Consider the following 18,599-nt stretch of genomic DNA (forward strand, 5'->3'; position numbering starts at 1 on the left):
AACACACAGGCTATTTGGAAACACTGGAAGCTTGTCTTGCAACACTTGGGCAGAATTCCTGCCTTTCTGCCATCAGTCTACCCCCAGTGTTCTGGGAACATCTACTTCCACAGGAAATATATCACCTACTTAAAAATAACCTAAAACTCTCTGTTCTACCTGGGAAAAGCTATAAAATAATTTGGATTAAACTGAAGTAATCTTGTGTTTGAAGACCCTTCTTCACTTACAAAATGCTGGAACACTAGATAACATCTACTTGTTTGTGCAGCCCTTTAATTTGCTTGCACTGAAGCAAAAAGGAATTCAGCATGAGGAACAGCTGCATGGTGAAGATCCTACAGAACAAGGTAACTGCCATGCAGTAATTCAAATGCAAGCAGTGTAACTGCTTTTTGCATTCAGATCCATACTTGTATAAGGATATAAATTAATAAGCCCTTCTAAATGATTTTAGAAATATCCTCTTTGATCTAGACATATAAAACCTCTGAATACTTAGAATCACTAGATTTCACATGGCCCACATAGTCATAATTATTTGCACTTACATGGCAAATATTAGAAATACATTTGCCTGCAGTTGAACAGGTAATTATACTGTCTATTATTCAGCTGAGCAAAGATCAAGCACTCTATATCTTGCAGTTATTGGATCTTATTCTAACCCTTTGCTTTAGAAAGGGGAAATAACCATCTAATTATATTACCAGTGCACAGTACTTAGTTTGAAAAAGACAACCTATAGTAGACAGCTAGATTTTTTTTCCTAAGATGACTTTTTATGAGATACTCTAAAAGCAGTCTCTTATGACTGAAGATTGTCTATTTCACTGTACTCGCATAGTAAAAATAGTTAAAATCTAATTACAAAGCTGCTACATGGTTATTTTGTGGTCTGTAAAACAAAACAGTATCCAGAATTTTATCTGAACAAAATACACCAGACAGTATAAAAATATTTCCCAACTGGAGATTGAAACATTAATGCTGGATTTGGTTTTCTTTTTTGTATAAAAAGTAATGTAATAATGGTTGACATTTATCTGCTTACCAGTCAAAAATATACATGTGACTTCAAGGAGCTGTTCCAGGCTCATTTTCGGTGAGCTTGTGCTTTTGACCCTAGAAGTAATAAATGCACAAGTGGAACACAGTTTCCTGAAAACCTGAACTTTATCTTATTTCTAACAATAAGAGTAACTCCTGGCTATAGATTTCCACTTATTTGCTTTGTTCAGGCAACTACAGCAGAGGAATTCCAGAAGCACCACTTCCGCTTTGAATGATGTTTGTTCAGTGCAACATCTTCCTTTTCTCTCTCCTTTTTGACTCGCTGGTAGTGATCTTCTTCCTTTAAATACCACACAGGTGGCCACCGATGCCTCTCAAAATATTCTTGATTATCTGACGAAAAAAAAGCAATGAAAAAAATCCCAAAAGATGCCAGTAAGTTACACAAATTCCAGAAATGTCTTGCTTAAAAGCTATGCAGTTAATCATTGATCCATTCTCTATGCTGGCTTGCTTATCAAGGATTCACCCAGTTTCCTCAAATGCCTTATGTGTGAAAAGACTTTGGAAGTGGTTACACACAAGAGGCATTAGTTCACCAAAACTATAAAAAAAGCAAGGCCTTTACAGAGTGCACTTTTCATTGCAGAGCCTGAAAAAGACCTCTGTTCCTTTTAGCATCACTGAATTAGGTAAAGAACATGATGCTTGCCCAGCAATCAAGCTAATGATTATAACCTTTCTTTGCAGATAAGAATTTATGAATGCTGTTCAAGATAGCACAGAGGTTCAGTCTCATGGCTTAGCTACGTGAGTTCATCTTTGTCTTTATGTTTAATCAACTGGGTGGGGAGAAAGATGGGGAAACCTGATGAAAACTGGCAGGGAAGTTGCCCATACCTGAAGATTTAGCTTTGATTTCCTTGCGGAACTTGGAGCAAACGCTGTTGTAATTGGTGCAGATGTAGTGCAAGCACCAAGCTGCCAGCTGGTTAGCATTGTGAAACTGTGAAGAAAAACAAAGAGCTTATTCCATTTCCTGGGGTTATCATTCATTTTGCAGCCCCTATTAACAGCTAAAGCTGGAATGGTCCTAGCAGATGGTACCTGGCCATACTGTCCCAGGCGTTCATTCTGACTGCCAGCTCTGGTCTTGGAGTATAAACATGAGCTAGGTGCTGGCCACAGAGGATATTCTAACAGTAGTTAGAGATATTGCTTCTGTCTCCAACCAGGAGAAGGAAATAAAAGAAAGATTGCCCTTCTTAAGATAAAAATGAAGTGAAGCGAGCTGCTTTCTCTTGGGAAGGGTTCAGCTCTGGTTTTACAACAGGATTACAGGTGTTGCACAGAGGGTCTCAAAAACAGCTGCAGGGAATCTTGCATGCTGGCCAGTGTTTCAGTGCTACTTTTGTGCAGTGTTTTAGTGCTACTTCAAGCCAAGCTGCAGCTGACTCACTGTTAGTGTGAAATCCAGAATAATAAAATTTAAATAATATTTTAGCTTGTTCCACTGTAACTGAGAGTCTGCTGCATTTTGGGAAACAGGTGTGCAGTTTAACTGTGAGCTGGGAGCTCTCTCTTTTAATTATTTATGGGACTCAAGAAATATTGAAATGCACTTGAACATAAAGAAGATTTGCACATACTCTGAATTATCAGATGATTGACTTTAAGTAGCCAGTTTAAGGATTCAAGAAATGTTGTCTTTGCAGTACAGGTCTAAATATATCTCCAAGAACTGAATTGAAAGGAATGCAAGAATCATTCACCATTACAAAGCTGAACAGCTTCATTACATTTCTTTTCATGGTAGTTAGTGCACCATGGTCATGAGAACATGGAGCTTGGAAGTTCCACAATCAAGACAAACTAAAATATATATTTGAAAGACAACTCCTTGGAGGTTACTTAAAGGGATATTTTACCTTTGAACTAATGAAGAAAACCTTCTTTAAAATAGAAGATAAAACTAAGTTTTATCGTCAATCGCTCTCAGAACTGCACACTTTGAGCCACTTAGAAGCAATGCTCAGAACCAGTAGGGAGCTAAAAGCAAGTTCTGCAGCTGACCAGAATCTCTTCAGAAGACTGTGTACACTGACCTGTGCCAGTTCCAAATAGGAGAGGACTTCTCCATCTATTGCAACCCCACTCATGGAGGCCTTTGTCAGCTCTTGCACTGCATGCTGCTCTGTTAGGGGAGAAAACTCATCACTCACAGGGCAAACAGTCACATTGCAAGGTCATACCATGGTCACAAAGAACCCATGCACCATCTTCTCCCTCCTCCTGGTGGTAACCAGCATTATGCAGGGCCACATACACACAAGTATCCTTAGCAAGCTGAGATTTGGGGGAAGTCAAATTCTGACCTTTAGAGCTGTAGCTGAAGATGTGGCTTTTAACCACTTATAGAAACACAAAGTTCAGCAGCCACTAGTTTTTCTCTGGCATGGGTACAATATTCAATTTAAATTAGAAATATGAATCAGCTGTCTCCTTTCAGTCATACAAAGTTTTTAATCAACAGTGCACTTGCCACTGAATTATTTATTAATGAGTATACACACAGCACTGATAGAGAAAAGGTCACTTCAGGCCCTCTTTAGGTTTTCAGAGTGGCTGCTCCTAGGGATTCAGATGAAGGCTGACCAGCCCCCCGCAACAATCACCTCAGTTCAAGATTCTCCTTAACCCTTTCTTAGACTCTTAAAAGTCTGAGTATTTTTTGGGAAACATTGGCAGTTGGTTTGATTCTACTGGGTTCGGTTGTTGGCAGTAGCCTTTGGACTCAAAATTATTTCACCAAGAATCAAATGGAACGAAATATTCTTAATACTGTATGTATGGTTACACTGCAGTTACCTTAAAAAATACCCAAAACTTCAGCTAAAATGTGCAAATAAAATTTGGCAATAAAGATTTGGTCTGTCAGAACCAGTAAAGACAACAGGCACAGTCCTGCTACACAACTGAAGGAGAGCCAGGGTTTGGTAAGTGATTAAATTTTTCCTAAATGTAGTCCTGTAGGTAGGTGTAGCCTTGTTTCACCTTTCTCTGAGTTTTGGTCTTGGTCATGTCTCCAGAACAATGCCAAATTACTGACATAGAGAGAAACAAATTAAACACAACAATACAAACCAAACAAACCCAGAGGTCAGGGTTGTGTATGTATTTATTTTTACAACTTTAGTGGTATTATAACCTGTAATTTTTCTTTAAACATGGGATTGAAAAGGTTTTCTTTCTGAAATGAGGGTTGAATCCCCATAGATATACCAAAATATCCAATTCTCATCTAGTGAAAAGGGACCTAGACAGCATTTCTAAAAACATGATCATCTAGTTAAGTTTTGAATTGGCTCAGTTACTTTCTTTGAACAGAAATATAAAGTGGGGCACTTCATTCAGTACTTAATGGAAAACCCAGAATCCTTCCTGGTTTTAGGTAAATTAACAAGAACAGAATGGATATTACAATCCACAGACATTATCCTCAATGCTAAAGACAAGGTTTACTCTTTTTGTTTTTACAGCACAGAAAACTTCAGTGCTCTGAGCTGGACTAGCACAAAACTAAAAAAGGCAAGAGAGAGGCAAATACATTTCTCTGTGTGAAAATATCAATTTGCATTACAATACCCCTCTCAGGAAAAAAAAAAAAAAACAACAAAAACATTTCTCTGACACTTGAGAAAATCCTGTGTTCCAAAAACCATTAAAGCAAATTTCAGCGGTTGCAGAAGATACTGCATTGGACAAGGCCACAAATTGTTACCTGCTAGAGCAATCAGGTGAGGAAGGCAAAACCTATTTGCCAATGCAATTAACTCAAGGGTGTCCAGTTCCTGACTGGAGGATAGTTGCTTAGTATACAAGTAATCTAAAACTGCTTGCATGGAGGTCTTGTTTATGTTGGGCAGAGCTACCTGAAAAAGATATTTAAGAAGAGAATTTATAATTATTAAGGGATTTTCATGTAGCAGCTCTTTCATGTAGCACTTCTTTCACTTTGCTTGGCTGTCTCTTTTTCTCTTGAAGGCATTTCAGAAATGCAGGAAAAACATTTTTCAAAGCAGAAATTGCCCATTCAAGTTCAAGACACTGCCAACAGGTAAGCATTGCTCCAGAGTCAGATCCTTTGCCAGGTTATATCCAAGCTGGAACTAGATCTACATCAAACAGTGACTCTGTTCAATGCTCTCTAGCCTGCAAATTGACAGCTACACATAACAGTTACTGAGCACTTCCCATGCCAAACCTCCCTTGGTGGACTCCTTGAGGAATGCAATCTATCTGATCCTGGCAAGGGGTAGTCTGTGGATTCTGAGAATAACAGAAAACAAAAGATAACAGTGAAACCACTCCTCTCAGTCTTTTGGTAAATAACTAAATTGTCCAGGTAAACAAGGTTGAGAAGGAACTGAGAACTGAAAAATGAGGAAAAAAAAATAAGACCTTTTTGCCGCACACATGTAATGAGTGTAACCAGCATGGGGTTGAAGCTACCAAGACTAAGATAAAAACTGTCTAATTTCTCATGCTAAAGCATAAACCTTTCATGCACATCAGCCACGCTGGGAAGCAGCTCAGTTCTCCAAGTGAGAGCAGCTATCTGTGAAACTCATTCATTATTGATATATTTTTGTTAATGCAGAGAACTGTAAATTTAATGAATGAGTTTATAAAATTTGCCCAAATACAGAAAAGGCACTATGTAAAAATAGATGTTTTTTATTATTTGTAAACCATTCCATTCATATTTACCTATATTTTAAAACTTCCAAAAGCATTACTGAATGCTTTAAACTCTACAAAATGGAAGCTAAATATTTTAAATTGGAAAGATAAGCTAAGACTGTGAAGCTAATAATTAAAAATAGGCTGGTAGAAAATAACTGCATATTCTTCACTGCCAAATGCTGCATACTAGAATCAAATTATGTCTTTTTATTGAACCACTTGTTGAGTGTGTCTCTGGGAAAGGAATTATGTTTACAGCTGTATTAGAAGAAGCCAGAAAAATCTAAATAGAAAAATATCTATCAGGATATTAAACAAAAAAACTTGAACACTTCATATGAGCATAACTATATGGAAAGCAACAAGAAAAACAAACAAACACAACAGGGTATGGCACAAGAAAAAATATTAGCCGAGTAATTAGAATTTGAAAAACAGACCATGAAGGCACATGAAAATACAGGGATTCTGCAAAATCTAATTCAAAGCATTGAGATTGTTTAAACTGTATTGCATACCTGCATTATTCCAGAGGACAAGATGATGCACTGCAGAATTTATGCTGAGTTTCTACTAAAGTTAGTAGAACTTCTCCTAAAGTTAGCTCAGAATCTACTGTTAAAACAGCTTCCTTTTCTAGTTTAACACTCATATGTCTTTAGCTCTTTTTTATTTTTAATTTCTTTATCAATGCCCCTGCCCCAAGAATTCTTTGTAGTGATTTTGATTATATAAATATATATTTACAAAATCTAAAAAAATATTTTAAAGGATTTCACAAATTCATACTTAATTTCCTTCCCTACATTTAATATTTTACAGGATTTTGGGTTTAAACACACATTCCAGTGCTGGAGGAAGACTTGTGCATTGGAGAAAGAATGTTGTCTTCCTGGGCAACCTTATTTAATGCCTTAAGAAGAAAAGCATCCCAGGTTTGCAAGGAAGAATAAATCCCTGATTGTAGGGATTGTTGCAACCTTTCAAATAAATGATGCTTCCATCATCCTAAATCCATCAGACATGGTAAACAAAAGAGACAAAAATAGACAAATACCTCACTGTTGGAGCTTTCAATAAATGATCCTCCAAACATAGCAGACATCCACTCACAACTGCAGATCAGCAGTGGCTTGTGGGCCTTGATGCTTCCATCGTCCAATTTAAATGTCACATCTGCCATGGGAACAAAGACACAGGAGTGCTGAAAGTCTGTGTTTAAGGTGTAACCTTGTCTCAACAATGCGTTTCACTTGCATGCTGTTAACCAAGAACATCCTGCATTTCCCATGACCTCCCCCTCAAAAATAACTCTTGCATTTTAAATAGTTAATGAAAAGCTTTAATTGTAAAGAGGGCTATTGAATGTTCAACATTTCTGAGAATTGGGTTGCTTATTTAAAAGCTGTGAGTAGATTTTGAGAAATGAAACTATAGAATCCCAGGTTGGAACAGTTGGCCTGAGTAACACTACAATTTTGGGGTCATCCCTCCTCCCAGAATAATGTAAGATGTCACATTGTTTGAAGTCTATGAAGTGACAGTTAAATGGATGAGAATAAAAAAATAGTTCTCTTCCTGCTTAAGCATGTATTTACTTACCAGAAAATGTCCCTTTGCAAAGGCACTCTTTTATCCGATTAGCTTTCCTGACATGAAATGCTTTAGTAATCTCTTGATTCATGAAGGCTTCTTTATTCATAATATTCTCCACCATCATTCGCAAGTCAAATACTTCCAAGATTTCAGCAATCTGAGCCAGTCTGGTGAGGTCTTTTTCGTTTTCATCCAGTTGGCCTGTGTATAAAAACTGCAAAACAGTTTTAAAAGGTGCGGCCTGCACAGAGGAATCCATTTTTACCACAGTTACAGGACACGTCCGCTTTGAGACAGGATTCACTTGCATTTCCTTGTGCACACTAACAAACCCCTTACCCCAGGATGACAGAGATCTTGCTGCAGAGTTTGTTTCACCAGATTCAGGTTCTAGCATGTTTAAAGACTCACTACTTTCTGGTGGGGGAATTTTAACATCAGGAGATTTCAAGGATGCCTCCTCACTGTCACTGTTTGTCTCAAGGTGACTTGTCAGAACATCCTTATTTGTATTTTCTTTATTACACTGTGTTTCATCCAAGTATGGACTTTCCTCACATTCCATTAAGAAAAGGTCATAAAACTTTGAAGAGGAGGTAGCTAGGTAAATCTTGTGAGCAAAAATGCAGTCCTGCTCCTGAAGAACAAACATAACATCTGCACACAGTGGGCTGTCCAATAAATATCCAGCTTCATTCATGCTTGGTGTGGGACACTCAGGAATTTTGATAACTGGAGGAGGGGCTTTTGGAGGTAGGAATGGAGCCTGAAGCAAAGGTTTTTGGACCTTCTTCAAATGAGATTTCCAGAACTGCAGGTGTCTTCTGGAGATCAGGGCAGCTCTAATTGCATTGTCAAACACATCTTTAATTCCAAACTGGTCAAATACACTGGTTTCATAGTAGGGTATCCCAAGTTCCTTGGCAACCTCTCTGCCTCTCTCTGGTGGCAAAATGTCTCCCCTTTTTATTGGCCTAGGGTAAAAAAAAATGAACCTTGTCACACAAAGTCACGCTAGAAAGCATGGAATTTTACCAAATATTCAGCACTAAATCTGAGATAACTATCATTCAAATGAAACAAAATATAAAACTAAGTGCACAGAGCCCTTTGGAAATCTACAATCATGACTCCACAGAGTTTTAGAATATACTTCTAATTTAATTTAAGTTTGGTGGTGTCTTTGCAATGTTACTAAATATATGTAGAAATCATTTAGGCAAAATGGAGCTGCCTCTTACTTAAAGTGAAATTTACAGTAAAAAAGTTTGATAGGATACTCGAGAACTTCCATTATTTAAAATCCTCCTACCATCCTTTACTACTCAGAAATTCTGTCACAACCATCATTTAAACACAAATGAAAATTCTCATGACATAAAAAATGCCAGAAATACAGCTAAATATGAAATGGGAATATTTCTTAAGCGCGTGCTTTTTGAAGAAAATCATAGTAGCCTACAACAAAAGAGTAACAACACACACTGCAGGAGATAGGCTTGTTTTGGCTGCAGAAGTATTATGTGGGAACGCATGAATTTCCAGAGCAGCTCTAGTACATGATGCAGGGTAAACAAACCAGTAAAAAGTCTGGGCTAGGATCCATTTTCCCAGCAAAAAAAATCATCCCCCCAGAAGACACGACCCAAGAGTGTGTTCTCTGAGCCCACCGTATTGGGCAGACACGAGCTGGCACAGATGGAACACGCCCCAGACAACAGCTTGCTGAGTGCCAGCTAATAAATAACCAGTTCAGGTGGCAGGAGTCTGTGCCAGACACACAGAGTTCTGACTCAAACCTCCTAATGGTGAAATCAGGGAGCAGGATTAGGGCAATAGAGGAGTTTTGAAAAATGATCATTTCCTTTTTTTAAAGAGTCAATCAAAAAGCCCACCCCACCCTCACAAAAAAGAAATGTTTAATAAACAAACAGACCTATAAAAATCATATTGCTAAGTCAAGAGTTTGACTGCAATGCAATACAAAGTTTTCTAAGGGCTCACAAACTATTAATTCAGTCTTTTTACGGAAATTTGTTACAATACAGTTATTAATTACACAATCATTGATATTACTTCCGTGAATCTGGTCTCACTGAAATTCCCATAAAAGGAATAAATTAGAAGCAAGCCAGTTATTGTGGGATTGTTGTGGCCAAATACGTGGTTGTATTTTGTATCTGGGAGAAACAAAGCTTCTCTAGAACAACCCCCAAACTCTCTTTTAATCTCAGAACTTTTAGAAGTTTAATTTGCAACCATTTCATTTTCTGCTATGATCTAGGATTATATTTAGCAAAAAAAAAAAAAAAAAAAAAAAAAATTGAGAATTAAGATAATTTGAGTAGAATCTGACAGTTTAAAGCAGTACCTGACAATACTGAGAGGGTAGGACATGATACACATGTTCATGGAGTAAAATACATAAGAAAACATTCAATAATCATTACCAACTCTCTCTTACTGTAGTGTTCTGCCACCCAAGCACATTTAGATATCCAATGTGCAAAAATTTTGTGGGAAACTTAGTAACTGTGTGTGTTAAAGAACTAACCAACTCAGAACTAAAAAAAGAAGAAAGCACATATATTCTCATTGTACAAAAAAAAAAGGAAACTAGGCTCTCCAGTTTCTCTTTCACAAGCGTTGTACCTGACTACCAAGGTGATTTTTTTTTTTTAATTCTCATTTTTGTTTAAACTTTACCTTGCCAGAGGCCGTCTGGCTCTGTTAACAGCCTCGAGATCTGCGTAGCGGAGATCCAGCTGGCAGCCCACCAGAATGACAGGTGTGCGAGGACAGAAGTGCTTGATTTCTTGATACCACATTGTTTTCACATGATTCAGGGAATTAGGATTAGCAATTGAAAAGCACAGAACAACAACATCGGACCTAGAAAGGCAACAAGAAAATACCTGATGAAAACCCCACAAATTATTTTTGCTCCAGTTTCAGCTATTTCCATTACTACTCCGCTCTGCTCTTTGACAAACGTGCTGACACCCAGATGTCAGAATACATGTTGTTCGTGCAGAGGTGTGAGAGAAGCTACACATTTCACCACAAAAGCATGGGAGCACAAAGCCACATACCCAGGAAGCACTGCCCCTTCATGCTGAGATGATCCCAGCATATGTGAGTGGAGCACTGAGAAGAGAGGTAGGGCTTTCCATTCTCTACTTTTACACAGCAGTTACTCACTGGCTGCCACTGCTCCAGAAACACCTCTGCTGACTGGACACCTAAACTGCAGTTCAAAGATCATTGGTGCTTAGGAATTAGAGAGGAGCTGTGCAAAACTTCAGAACAGCCACGCAGGCAGACACAGATCACTTGTGAACTTGTCATGGAGAAATACCTTTATTGCACTTTAAAGTACTTAGGTGGTTGCCTTCGCAATGTGCTTTGCACAGCAATTCTCCAACGTCTTTAATAAATAACCTGTTAGAAGGGCACACTACTGCAGAATGACCACTTCTACAATATCAGCAAAAATAAACATTACACTGAAAATAAGGTCAGTAAACTGTAGAATAGGATAGTGGCTTAAATTAGAGTAAGCATGGCAAAATTTGCAGGTTTTTAAAGGTTTATAAGAAAACAGAAACTAAACAAACTTGCTTCACTAAATAAACTTGCTATATAAATTCTAAGTATGAGGATTAAGGTTGACAGTTCATCCACTGAATCACAGCCTAGCTCTTGTCAGAGCTGGCACCCAAAGGCAGAGAAATGATTGAATACTTGTCTCTTGGCATACCTAACTAGAGGAAATTTCATTATTTATAAACAAGCAGTTCTCAAGCTCTTGGGTCTCTTATGGGAAAATAAAAAAGAGGAAAAAAAAAGTTGAATTTAAACTCTCGAGAAAAATTGAGAAGAAGGGACATTCTGAGGAGGCAACTTATTGCTACAGAATTGTCAGCAGGATAAACTCAGCAATACCATCTCTATCTCAGTTTTATTATTCTTTCATTTAGCACCAATGTGTTGTATCTGCAGTTTGTGTCATGTACAGAGCATCAGCAGCAGTGAATCTTAACATTCACCTTTTAAATAATGAAATACCTCCTCAGTAGTGCTGCTTTCTACATTTCACTGAGGGCATAGATATATTCAGCTATTTCTAAAGATAGCTGCACACAATACGGAGACTGCTGTGAGCATCAATTTAATGTGAGAGAAATGCTCCTGCTCCAAATTTCTGTCTTATATAAACTGCAACACATCTGTCATATCTAGGAACAAGGCCTTTTCAAACTGGAAAGTTCTCTAGGTAAATAGTGAAGAACTAAGCAGCCAACACAATGGTTTGTTGCATAGCTGAGGCAAACATGCTTTAAACTCAAAATTGCTCTAGTCAAGGTCAGGTAGGAGTAAAACCGAAACCCCAGCAGACATTTGCTCAGCTCCCAGAAAGAGAAATCCATGTACAGCTAATGTACAAAAACCTCTTTGTTACATGTATTCTAATATGGTCAATTGTTGTTTAATTCAAGGCTGTCACAATTGCTGGAGTGGCAAGCGTTGGCTGCCTGGCTGCTCCTAACTACAGCTAAGCATCTTACAGAGACAGCCTGTCAGCATCCTTCAGAAATGAATACCTAAGCCCAGTAACTGCAGTCACGAGGACCCAACCCTCCTGACGTTATAAGCCACAAGACACAAATCACATCTCCCAGAAAACCAAAAGGAAACAGCTCCAGCAGGCATTCACTGGCAGGACACACCAGGTCCCCCCGGTGCCCGGTGCTGGGCTGGACACAGTCTGTGCTCCAGAGGGAGCCAGGGGTGAGCCATGTCCCTGGGCAGGGCAGGCCCAGAGCACCCAGCAGGCTGGCCCCAGCACAGCCCTGCATGTCTTACAGCCCTTGCCAAGGGAGTATCATGTTTTTGCCACCATGGTTCTTGAGCAGCTCCTCGCCTCTGACCTTTGCTGGGCAACCGTAAAACGGAGATGAGCAAAGCTGGGTTCGTCCAAAACTCACTGCACTGCACTAACAGGACACTGTCGCCTTACTGCCTTCCACGTGAAAAGAATAACAGAGTAAAGAGGTAAAAAAAAGTGATTTGCAAATTATTTATCCTGTGTTAAAACCTGGACTTCCCCACAAAACAAAGATTCCTGAGAGTTCTGCACTGGGCAAAGAGAAATTAATGGTTCTGTGCCATGAACAGGATGGATGGGAAATCTCTGGGTACTGGCAGAGTTCACACGCCGAACCAGCACCACAGCTGGTTCTGCTAGCTCACAAAATACAGCCACTCTATCACAATAAATTAAGTTTTCATTCAAGTCATAAGCACAATTTGCACTCAGTACTATCTGGAGACAGAAATGCATGAGGAAGATTAACCAGCTACGTAGAATTGTGAGCATTTGAGGAAATGTGTCCTTTGGAAACTTTAATTAAAGTACCTACGATTCCTACTGATGTCAAAGGCACATTTACAACTTGCTAACACCACAGTATAAAGTTTGGTTCGACATTTGCTCATAAAAAGCAGACCCTGTCAGGTTAAAATAATGCATGAATATTTCCTAAACATTAAAAATTTACCAATGTTATTTTAATATTCTCAGGGAATGTAAAAGGGTATGATTTTTTAAAATGCTTTACTGCCATTTTTGTGCAGTTACTTTTTGTGTTTGTTACCTAGAGAACAAGAAAGAAGAAAACAGAAGTAAACCTGACTTGTCCTTTCTCTCTGCAGCAACATATTCACAAATACAAGCTGCACTTATTCTAAAAACAGAATTTCATAGCCATTTCCCAGTAAAATTCAGGAATAATTCAAGAAACATTTTTATAAACCTGAACACCAAGAAGTGCTTTATAGAATCATTGAACAGTTGGGGTTGGAATAGACCTTAAAGACCAACACTTTCCACCCCCCTGCCATGGAAAACCAGGAAACCCAGACTGGCATCCTGAAACCCTTAAAGTGGAGAACAGCTCAAGAAATCCACCTAGTACCTATTCACAAAGAAATAATTTACTAAGATCAAGATTTTGACAGAAGGTAGCTTCCCACACTTATCATTTCCAAAAGATTTTGATGTTGCCTTGCAGCCTTTCAGTGTAGAGCCCAAATGCCCCCCTTCCACCCAGCCCCTGACTTAGGAAAGCAAGGCAAAATGTGAAATGATGTAACACCACAAATAACAACTGCCAAATACTTTTTTAAACCTTAAGGAAGGCTTAAAGCATTGGAGGTGTCCTTCTATTATAGATAAATTACGTATACATCAAGCTGAGCCTCAGGCCCACCAACAGCACCATTTGGCACACACCTTTCTAAAGAAGGAAGGATTCCTAACAGAAATTCCATAGTAACCTCTTTCTACTCACAGTATGGACCCACGGTGGGATGCAGAGGAGAGAAGTAGATCTGCACTAATGTCAGTGGCCTAAGTATATAAAAGCATTTACTTTGCCATCAGCTGAATGAAAAAGCCTCAAATGTTCATGTAGATAACAAAAGAAGAAAAAAAAACAGTGCATACACACAGCATATCAGAATAAAGTTACTGGAGAAAGCTGTCTCTGTGACCCTCTCTGATTATTACAGTCTTTCTTGAGCCTAAGTCAAACTCAAAAGAGAAAAAAATCATAACAAATATATGCATATGTTATAAAAATTGTTTTTCACAGTTCTTCATGATCATATGACGAAGATCCTGAATAGGTTATAAAATACTGTAAAGTAGAAGGGGAGACTCATAAATTTGGGTAGCTGAAGATGATTTGAAGACACTGTCTATCGCATTTTTGTGGCAGAAAACATAACAAGAGGAAGCAGCAGAGCTGAGAGACACCTGAAAGTAACTGGATTCCCCATCAGCTGAGCCTCTGCTAGTGAAGCAAGAGACTGTGCTGTGTCTGTTAAGTAACTCTGCTCTAGAGAGACATCTCTGAGGATCACTTCCAACCCAGGCCAGTAATGGCTTGAGAGGCACAGGGAATGTGTGAGCTTTCATTCACAAGGCAATTCTGAAACCTCAGACCTTCTCTGAAGAAAGGAGGGGAGCTGCTGGCCCAGCCTCAGTTTAGGTACCAGCTGCTCCATGACAGAGGGCACTGATCTAACTAAAGGCAGACCAAGTAACTCTGGGAAGCCACAAACCTCACCCTAATCCCACTGAATTTGATGAATGCATATACATTTTTACATCAAAGCTACCTTGGTTTTGTTCTTACAGAAACAGCATCATCATTGTCCCTTGAGGAAAAAAAAATCAGAAGAAGGTTGGTGGAAGTCTTCAGATATCAGTCATAAAGCCCTGTTCTCATGGACTCCTTTCAGCAGCATTCCAAAGGTATATTTTTAGGGATTCAATTACATTGGAGTAACTGGTAAAGGGAATTGTAATCATTCAGAAGTAGTTGAATGCATGTGTTCCTCTGCATACATACAATACCCACAAGGCTTACAAAATCCATTCACAATGGAGGAAATACTCTAAACATTTTAAGAGGCTCTGTCAGCAGTCTAACAGCAAGACTCATTCACATTTGTAAGTCATGAGGAAAAAGCTGCTTTCTGTCCATGCTGTATGAACAGATTTTGTTTGGTCTACAGCTCATATTTAAGTTGCAAGTAAATAAGGCATCCTGGCTGAATTAGCTAACAACCCCCATTCATGGTATTGAGAATAAATATTTGATTGAATTAACTCTTTGCAGGTTTGTGCTCATATTTACATATACTGGAGCTGCATGTTAAAAAAATCCAGGATATTGAGGCTATTTATCAAATTAGCCAAACATGTTCACCTGGGGGAGGAAAAAAAAAAAAAAAAAAAAAGCGAGAAAAAGAACTACAAGCCAGCTTCTAGAATTAGCTTGAACATGATGATTTGTTGACACTCTCATTCAAAACCAGATTGGACAGGAGGATGGAAGATAGTGAATCCTGACAAGTTGAAATGTAAATTAAGATGTTTTGTCTTTACACTTGCCTCCCAGAGAAACTGCTACAGAATAACAACTCGGGCTTTAAATGAAGTTCACACCTTGTCTGCAGGCTTAGAGAATACAATAGCACCAAGGGTAGATTGTTATTAAACAAAGAGGTGCCTAGGAGCTGGAAATCAATACACTAAATCATAACCAAGACATTATCATTTTACAGCATTTTGGGATGATTGTGCACCAAATGAAACCCTATGGGAGATTATTAATAAATGGCTGTTTGGCATCACATACTGCCTAAGCTGAACTGAACAGGATATTTCCAAAACTAAAGCACACACTTTAGTCTAAAGGGAGGGGAAAAAAGGTCATTCTGTAAACTGCAGCAAATATTTCCACAAGTCTCTGCAGCCACATCCCCCTCACTCCCTTAAGCTGTCAGGAACTGTTTCCCAAAGCTCCCAGAGGAGTGTGATTATTAAACTAAACACCACAGAGCAGAATGCAAGCTGATCTCACTCTCCATACTCCCATTAAAGGATGGCAGAGAAACATTAACTATTCCATCCCCAGTGACATTTATATGTTCCTCTTGATCTGTCACACAAAAGTAGTGGAAAACAGATTCCTTTTCCCCTCCTTTCATGTTTCTATCTGTGAAAAATAACATTAAGAAGGATTTATCTGTGCTACAAGCCCTATTAACTGCTCACCCTCCCATCTATAGCATAATCTATTTATGTAACATTTTCTAAAACTGTATGGAGCAAACTTTTTCAAGGAGCAGCAGGCGAGTTAATGAGTTGCTGGTTCTTGTTACACCAGGTTTAGGACAATTAGAGGTCTTGGCTGAATGTTTGCTGGAGTAAGCCTTCCCCTGCATAAGGTGCAGATGCACAGAATTTTTAAAAGAGAATCAAAGGATTATATTATTATATGATCCTTCAGACAATCAAAACACAGGGCACTTGCAGGTGTAACCTTGAGCAGTTTGGCATAAAATAGGCCTTTCACTGTATTGCAAGATTTGACACAGCTGACTAGACTGCAGCTCAATGTACAGAGGTGAATTAAAATAAATTCCTATAAATACGAACATTCAGCATTGAAAAACTCTTTTTAAAATGCCAACCCAGATGAAATACTAAACAGTCTGCTTTAAATGCAACATTAATATTCTTAAAACAACCAAGCACCTAAGCAGTGCTTACAATCACCACATTTTAAAACTAAAATTCTATTTATAATGTATTTCTGTAGAGTTTCCAGTTACTTCCTTCATTAATAGAGTTGCAGAAAAACCACTAACAGGAGAGCAGGCTTCCAGAACAGCCTTTTAAAGCTAATTAGGATATAGAAAACCTCAATCTACACAAGTTCAGTTCTGCAAACCTCACAAATGAATCACTGTGTTCATATACTTAATCCTCGAGATCTCAAGTTATTCACGTCCTCCTTGGCGTTTGCAGGATTAGAATCTAAGCAGGTTGTTTCCTCCCTCTCCCATCCTGTCAGTAAACGTGGGATCAGGGTTCAGAACATGCCTGATTCTGTTCTCCTAATCTCCAGTAATCTTCTCAGTGACACAGGATCTGTTGCAGAATATCGGGAGGCCACATCAAAGCGGAACAGTGAGTGGAAACGTGAAGTTACATCCAAATTTATCAATGCAGGCTCCACATGCTGCCAAAAGGTAAAACAGTATCTGTGGACATCTTCCAGTAGCGCTAAATATTAAGGTAAATATTACCTTAAAGTCTGTAACTTCTCTCACAAAGCTTATTTACAAATGGTACAGGTCGTGCAGCCCACATGTGTTGCCACTTTAGCTCCCGACAGAAAATTCCAGGTAATTCATGACTCTGTGAATACTCAATTAACACACTGCTGTACACAAAGGAGGGTTTGTACAAACTTACAGAGTTCTACAGCCTGAAAATTTAATGGGTGGATTCAAGCAGCAGAACCCTCTGCAGCATTTCTAAGGGGTAGAGAATAGAAAAGACCATCCTCCTTCAAAGTCACTTGTGTCATCAGGCAGCACAGAGAGAAGAAAAACAGCAAGACAGTACATTTTGGCCACATGCAATAGAAAGCTGGGGCTGACACTCTACAAAGGGCATTCATTCCCAGCTGGAAAAAAATGTGTCTGTCTGTGGAGGTCTGATCAACTGCAGTGACTGAAGCAGATATGAAAAGGTTATGAAAAAGTTCAACAAGGTGAAAAAATGTGTGAGGACTGAGACCTCTCAAATGTGAGTAATGAAAATATATGTCCAAAACCCACCTTCAGCTCAGTATTTGCCTAATACAGCTGTTCTGCTGTCTGTACTGCCACAAGGTCAGATCTAATCAAACAAACCAGAAAGACTATCACTGGCTTCAGTCCTTGCTGAATATATGCTGAACTTTTACATACATATGTATATACACACACATATATAATAAATGCTGGAAAAATCTAGATCACATTCATTTAAATATATATTTATTATATATGTATTTTTTAGACTTTCTAGGATTAATTGATTCACTAACAGACATTTTATATTTATAGAAGAAAAACCTCAGCTTTAATTAAGGAAACACAGAAGAGCCTCATTTTTCATTAATCTAGCTCTGCTGTCAAGAGGTTAGCTGCCCATTCAACATCACAGGTTTTAATAAAATAAATATTTCATTGAGTGAGAGTGATATTTCCCAACATCTCTCCTTGTTTGTTGCTTGTTAGGCAATTACATGAAACGCTGCTTATACAGGCAGAGAATGCTCATGTTCAATTTTGTGAAGCTACAATCTTATTTTGGAGAATGTTCTTTAAAATTCAAAATAGGACAACAGTTGTTGACAGAGCTTAGCAGGCTGTTCAAGGAAATGTAGCGTAGTAAAACTATGCTGCTTTTTAAATATTTATATCTTTTTAATCCTTGCAGCAGATAATCCTCTTTGCAGTGGGCAGGAACATGAACACCCGTGATTGCCAAGTCCTTGCTTTGCAAAATTTAGATTTGCAATTTATTTCTAGCCCAAAATTTGAATGGAAGTATTTCTTAAAATTTTACTTGGATCAATTTACCTTCCATAAGCAAAGCGCCTGTCTTTGTGGTGGTCCCCAAAAGTATCCCACAGCCTGAGGGAAACACTCACTTCATCCACAACATCTCTTGAGCGTTCAAGGACCTAGAAGAGAACACACAGAACATTCTCTTTCCCTCCATCAGACAATTACTTTGTAATTCACCCCATCAAACAGTCCAAAACACACTAGGTGAAGGGTCTACCTCGTGCAGTTTTTACCAAATGATGTATCTTATAAAACAGGCAGAA

The 18,599-nt window shown here is 38.5% G+C and overlaps 1 protein-coding gene across 2 annotated transcripts in view; it reads right to left on the reverse strand.

Annotated features, from left to right (window-relative positions):
• RHOBTB1 (Rho related BTB domain containing 1) overlaps positions 1-18,599 on the reverse strand; it is a 49,121-nt gene that overhangs the window by 871 nt on the left and 29,651 nt on the right. For both annotated transcript variants that reach the window (XM_053983907.1, XM_053983908.1), the window contains exons 4-11: positions 18,349-18,452; positions 10,063-10,248; positions 7,363-8,330; positions 6,818-6,936; positions 4,796-4,946; positions 3,120-3,208; positions 1,915-2,020; positions 1,055-1,407 (exon numbers count right to left, since the gene is read on the reverse strand). In XM_053983907.1, the coding sequence (XP_053839882.1) occupies positions 1,238-1,407; positions 1,915-2,020; positions 3,120-3,208; positions 4,796-4,946; positions 6,818-6,936; positions 7,363-8,330; positions 10,063-10,248; positions 18,349-18,452 (1,893 nt within the window). In that variant the 3' untranslated portion in view covers positions 1,055-1,237. The remainder of the gene's footprint in view (positions 1-1,054; positions 1,408-1,914; positions 2,021-3,119; positions 3,209-4,795; positions 4,947-6,817; positions 6,937-7,362; positions 8,331-10,062; positions 10,249-18,348; positions 18,453-18,599) is intronic.

Source organism: Vidua macroura, chromosome 8 (genome assembly GCF_024509145.1).
Source record: "Vidua macroura isolate BioBank_ID:100142 chromosome 8, ASM2450914v1, whole genome shotgun sequence".
NCBI lineage: Eukaryota > Metazoa > Chordata > Aves > Passeriformes > Viduidae > Vidua > Vidua macroura.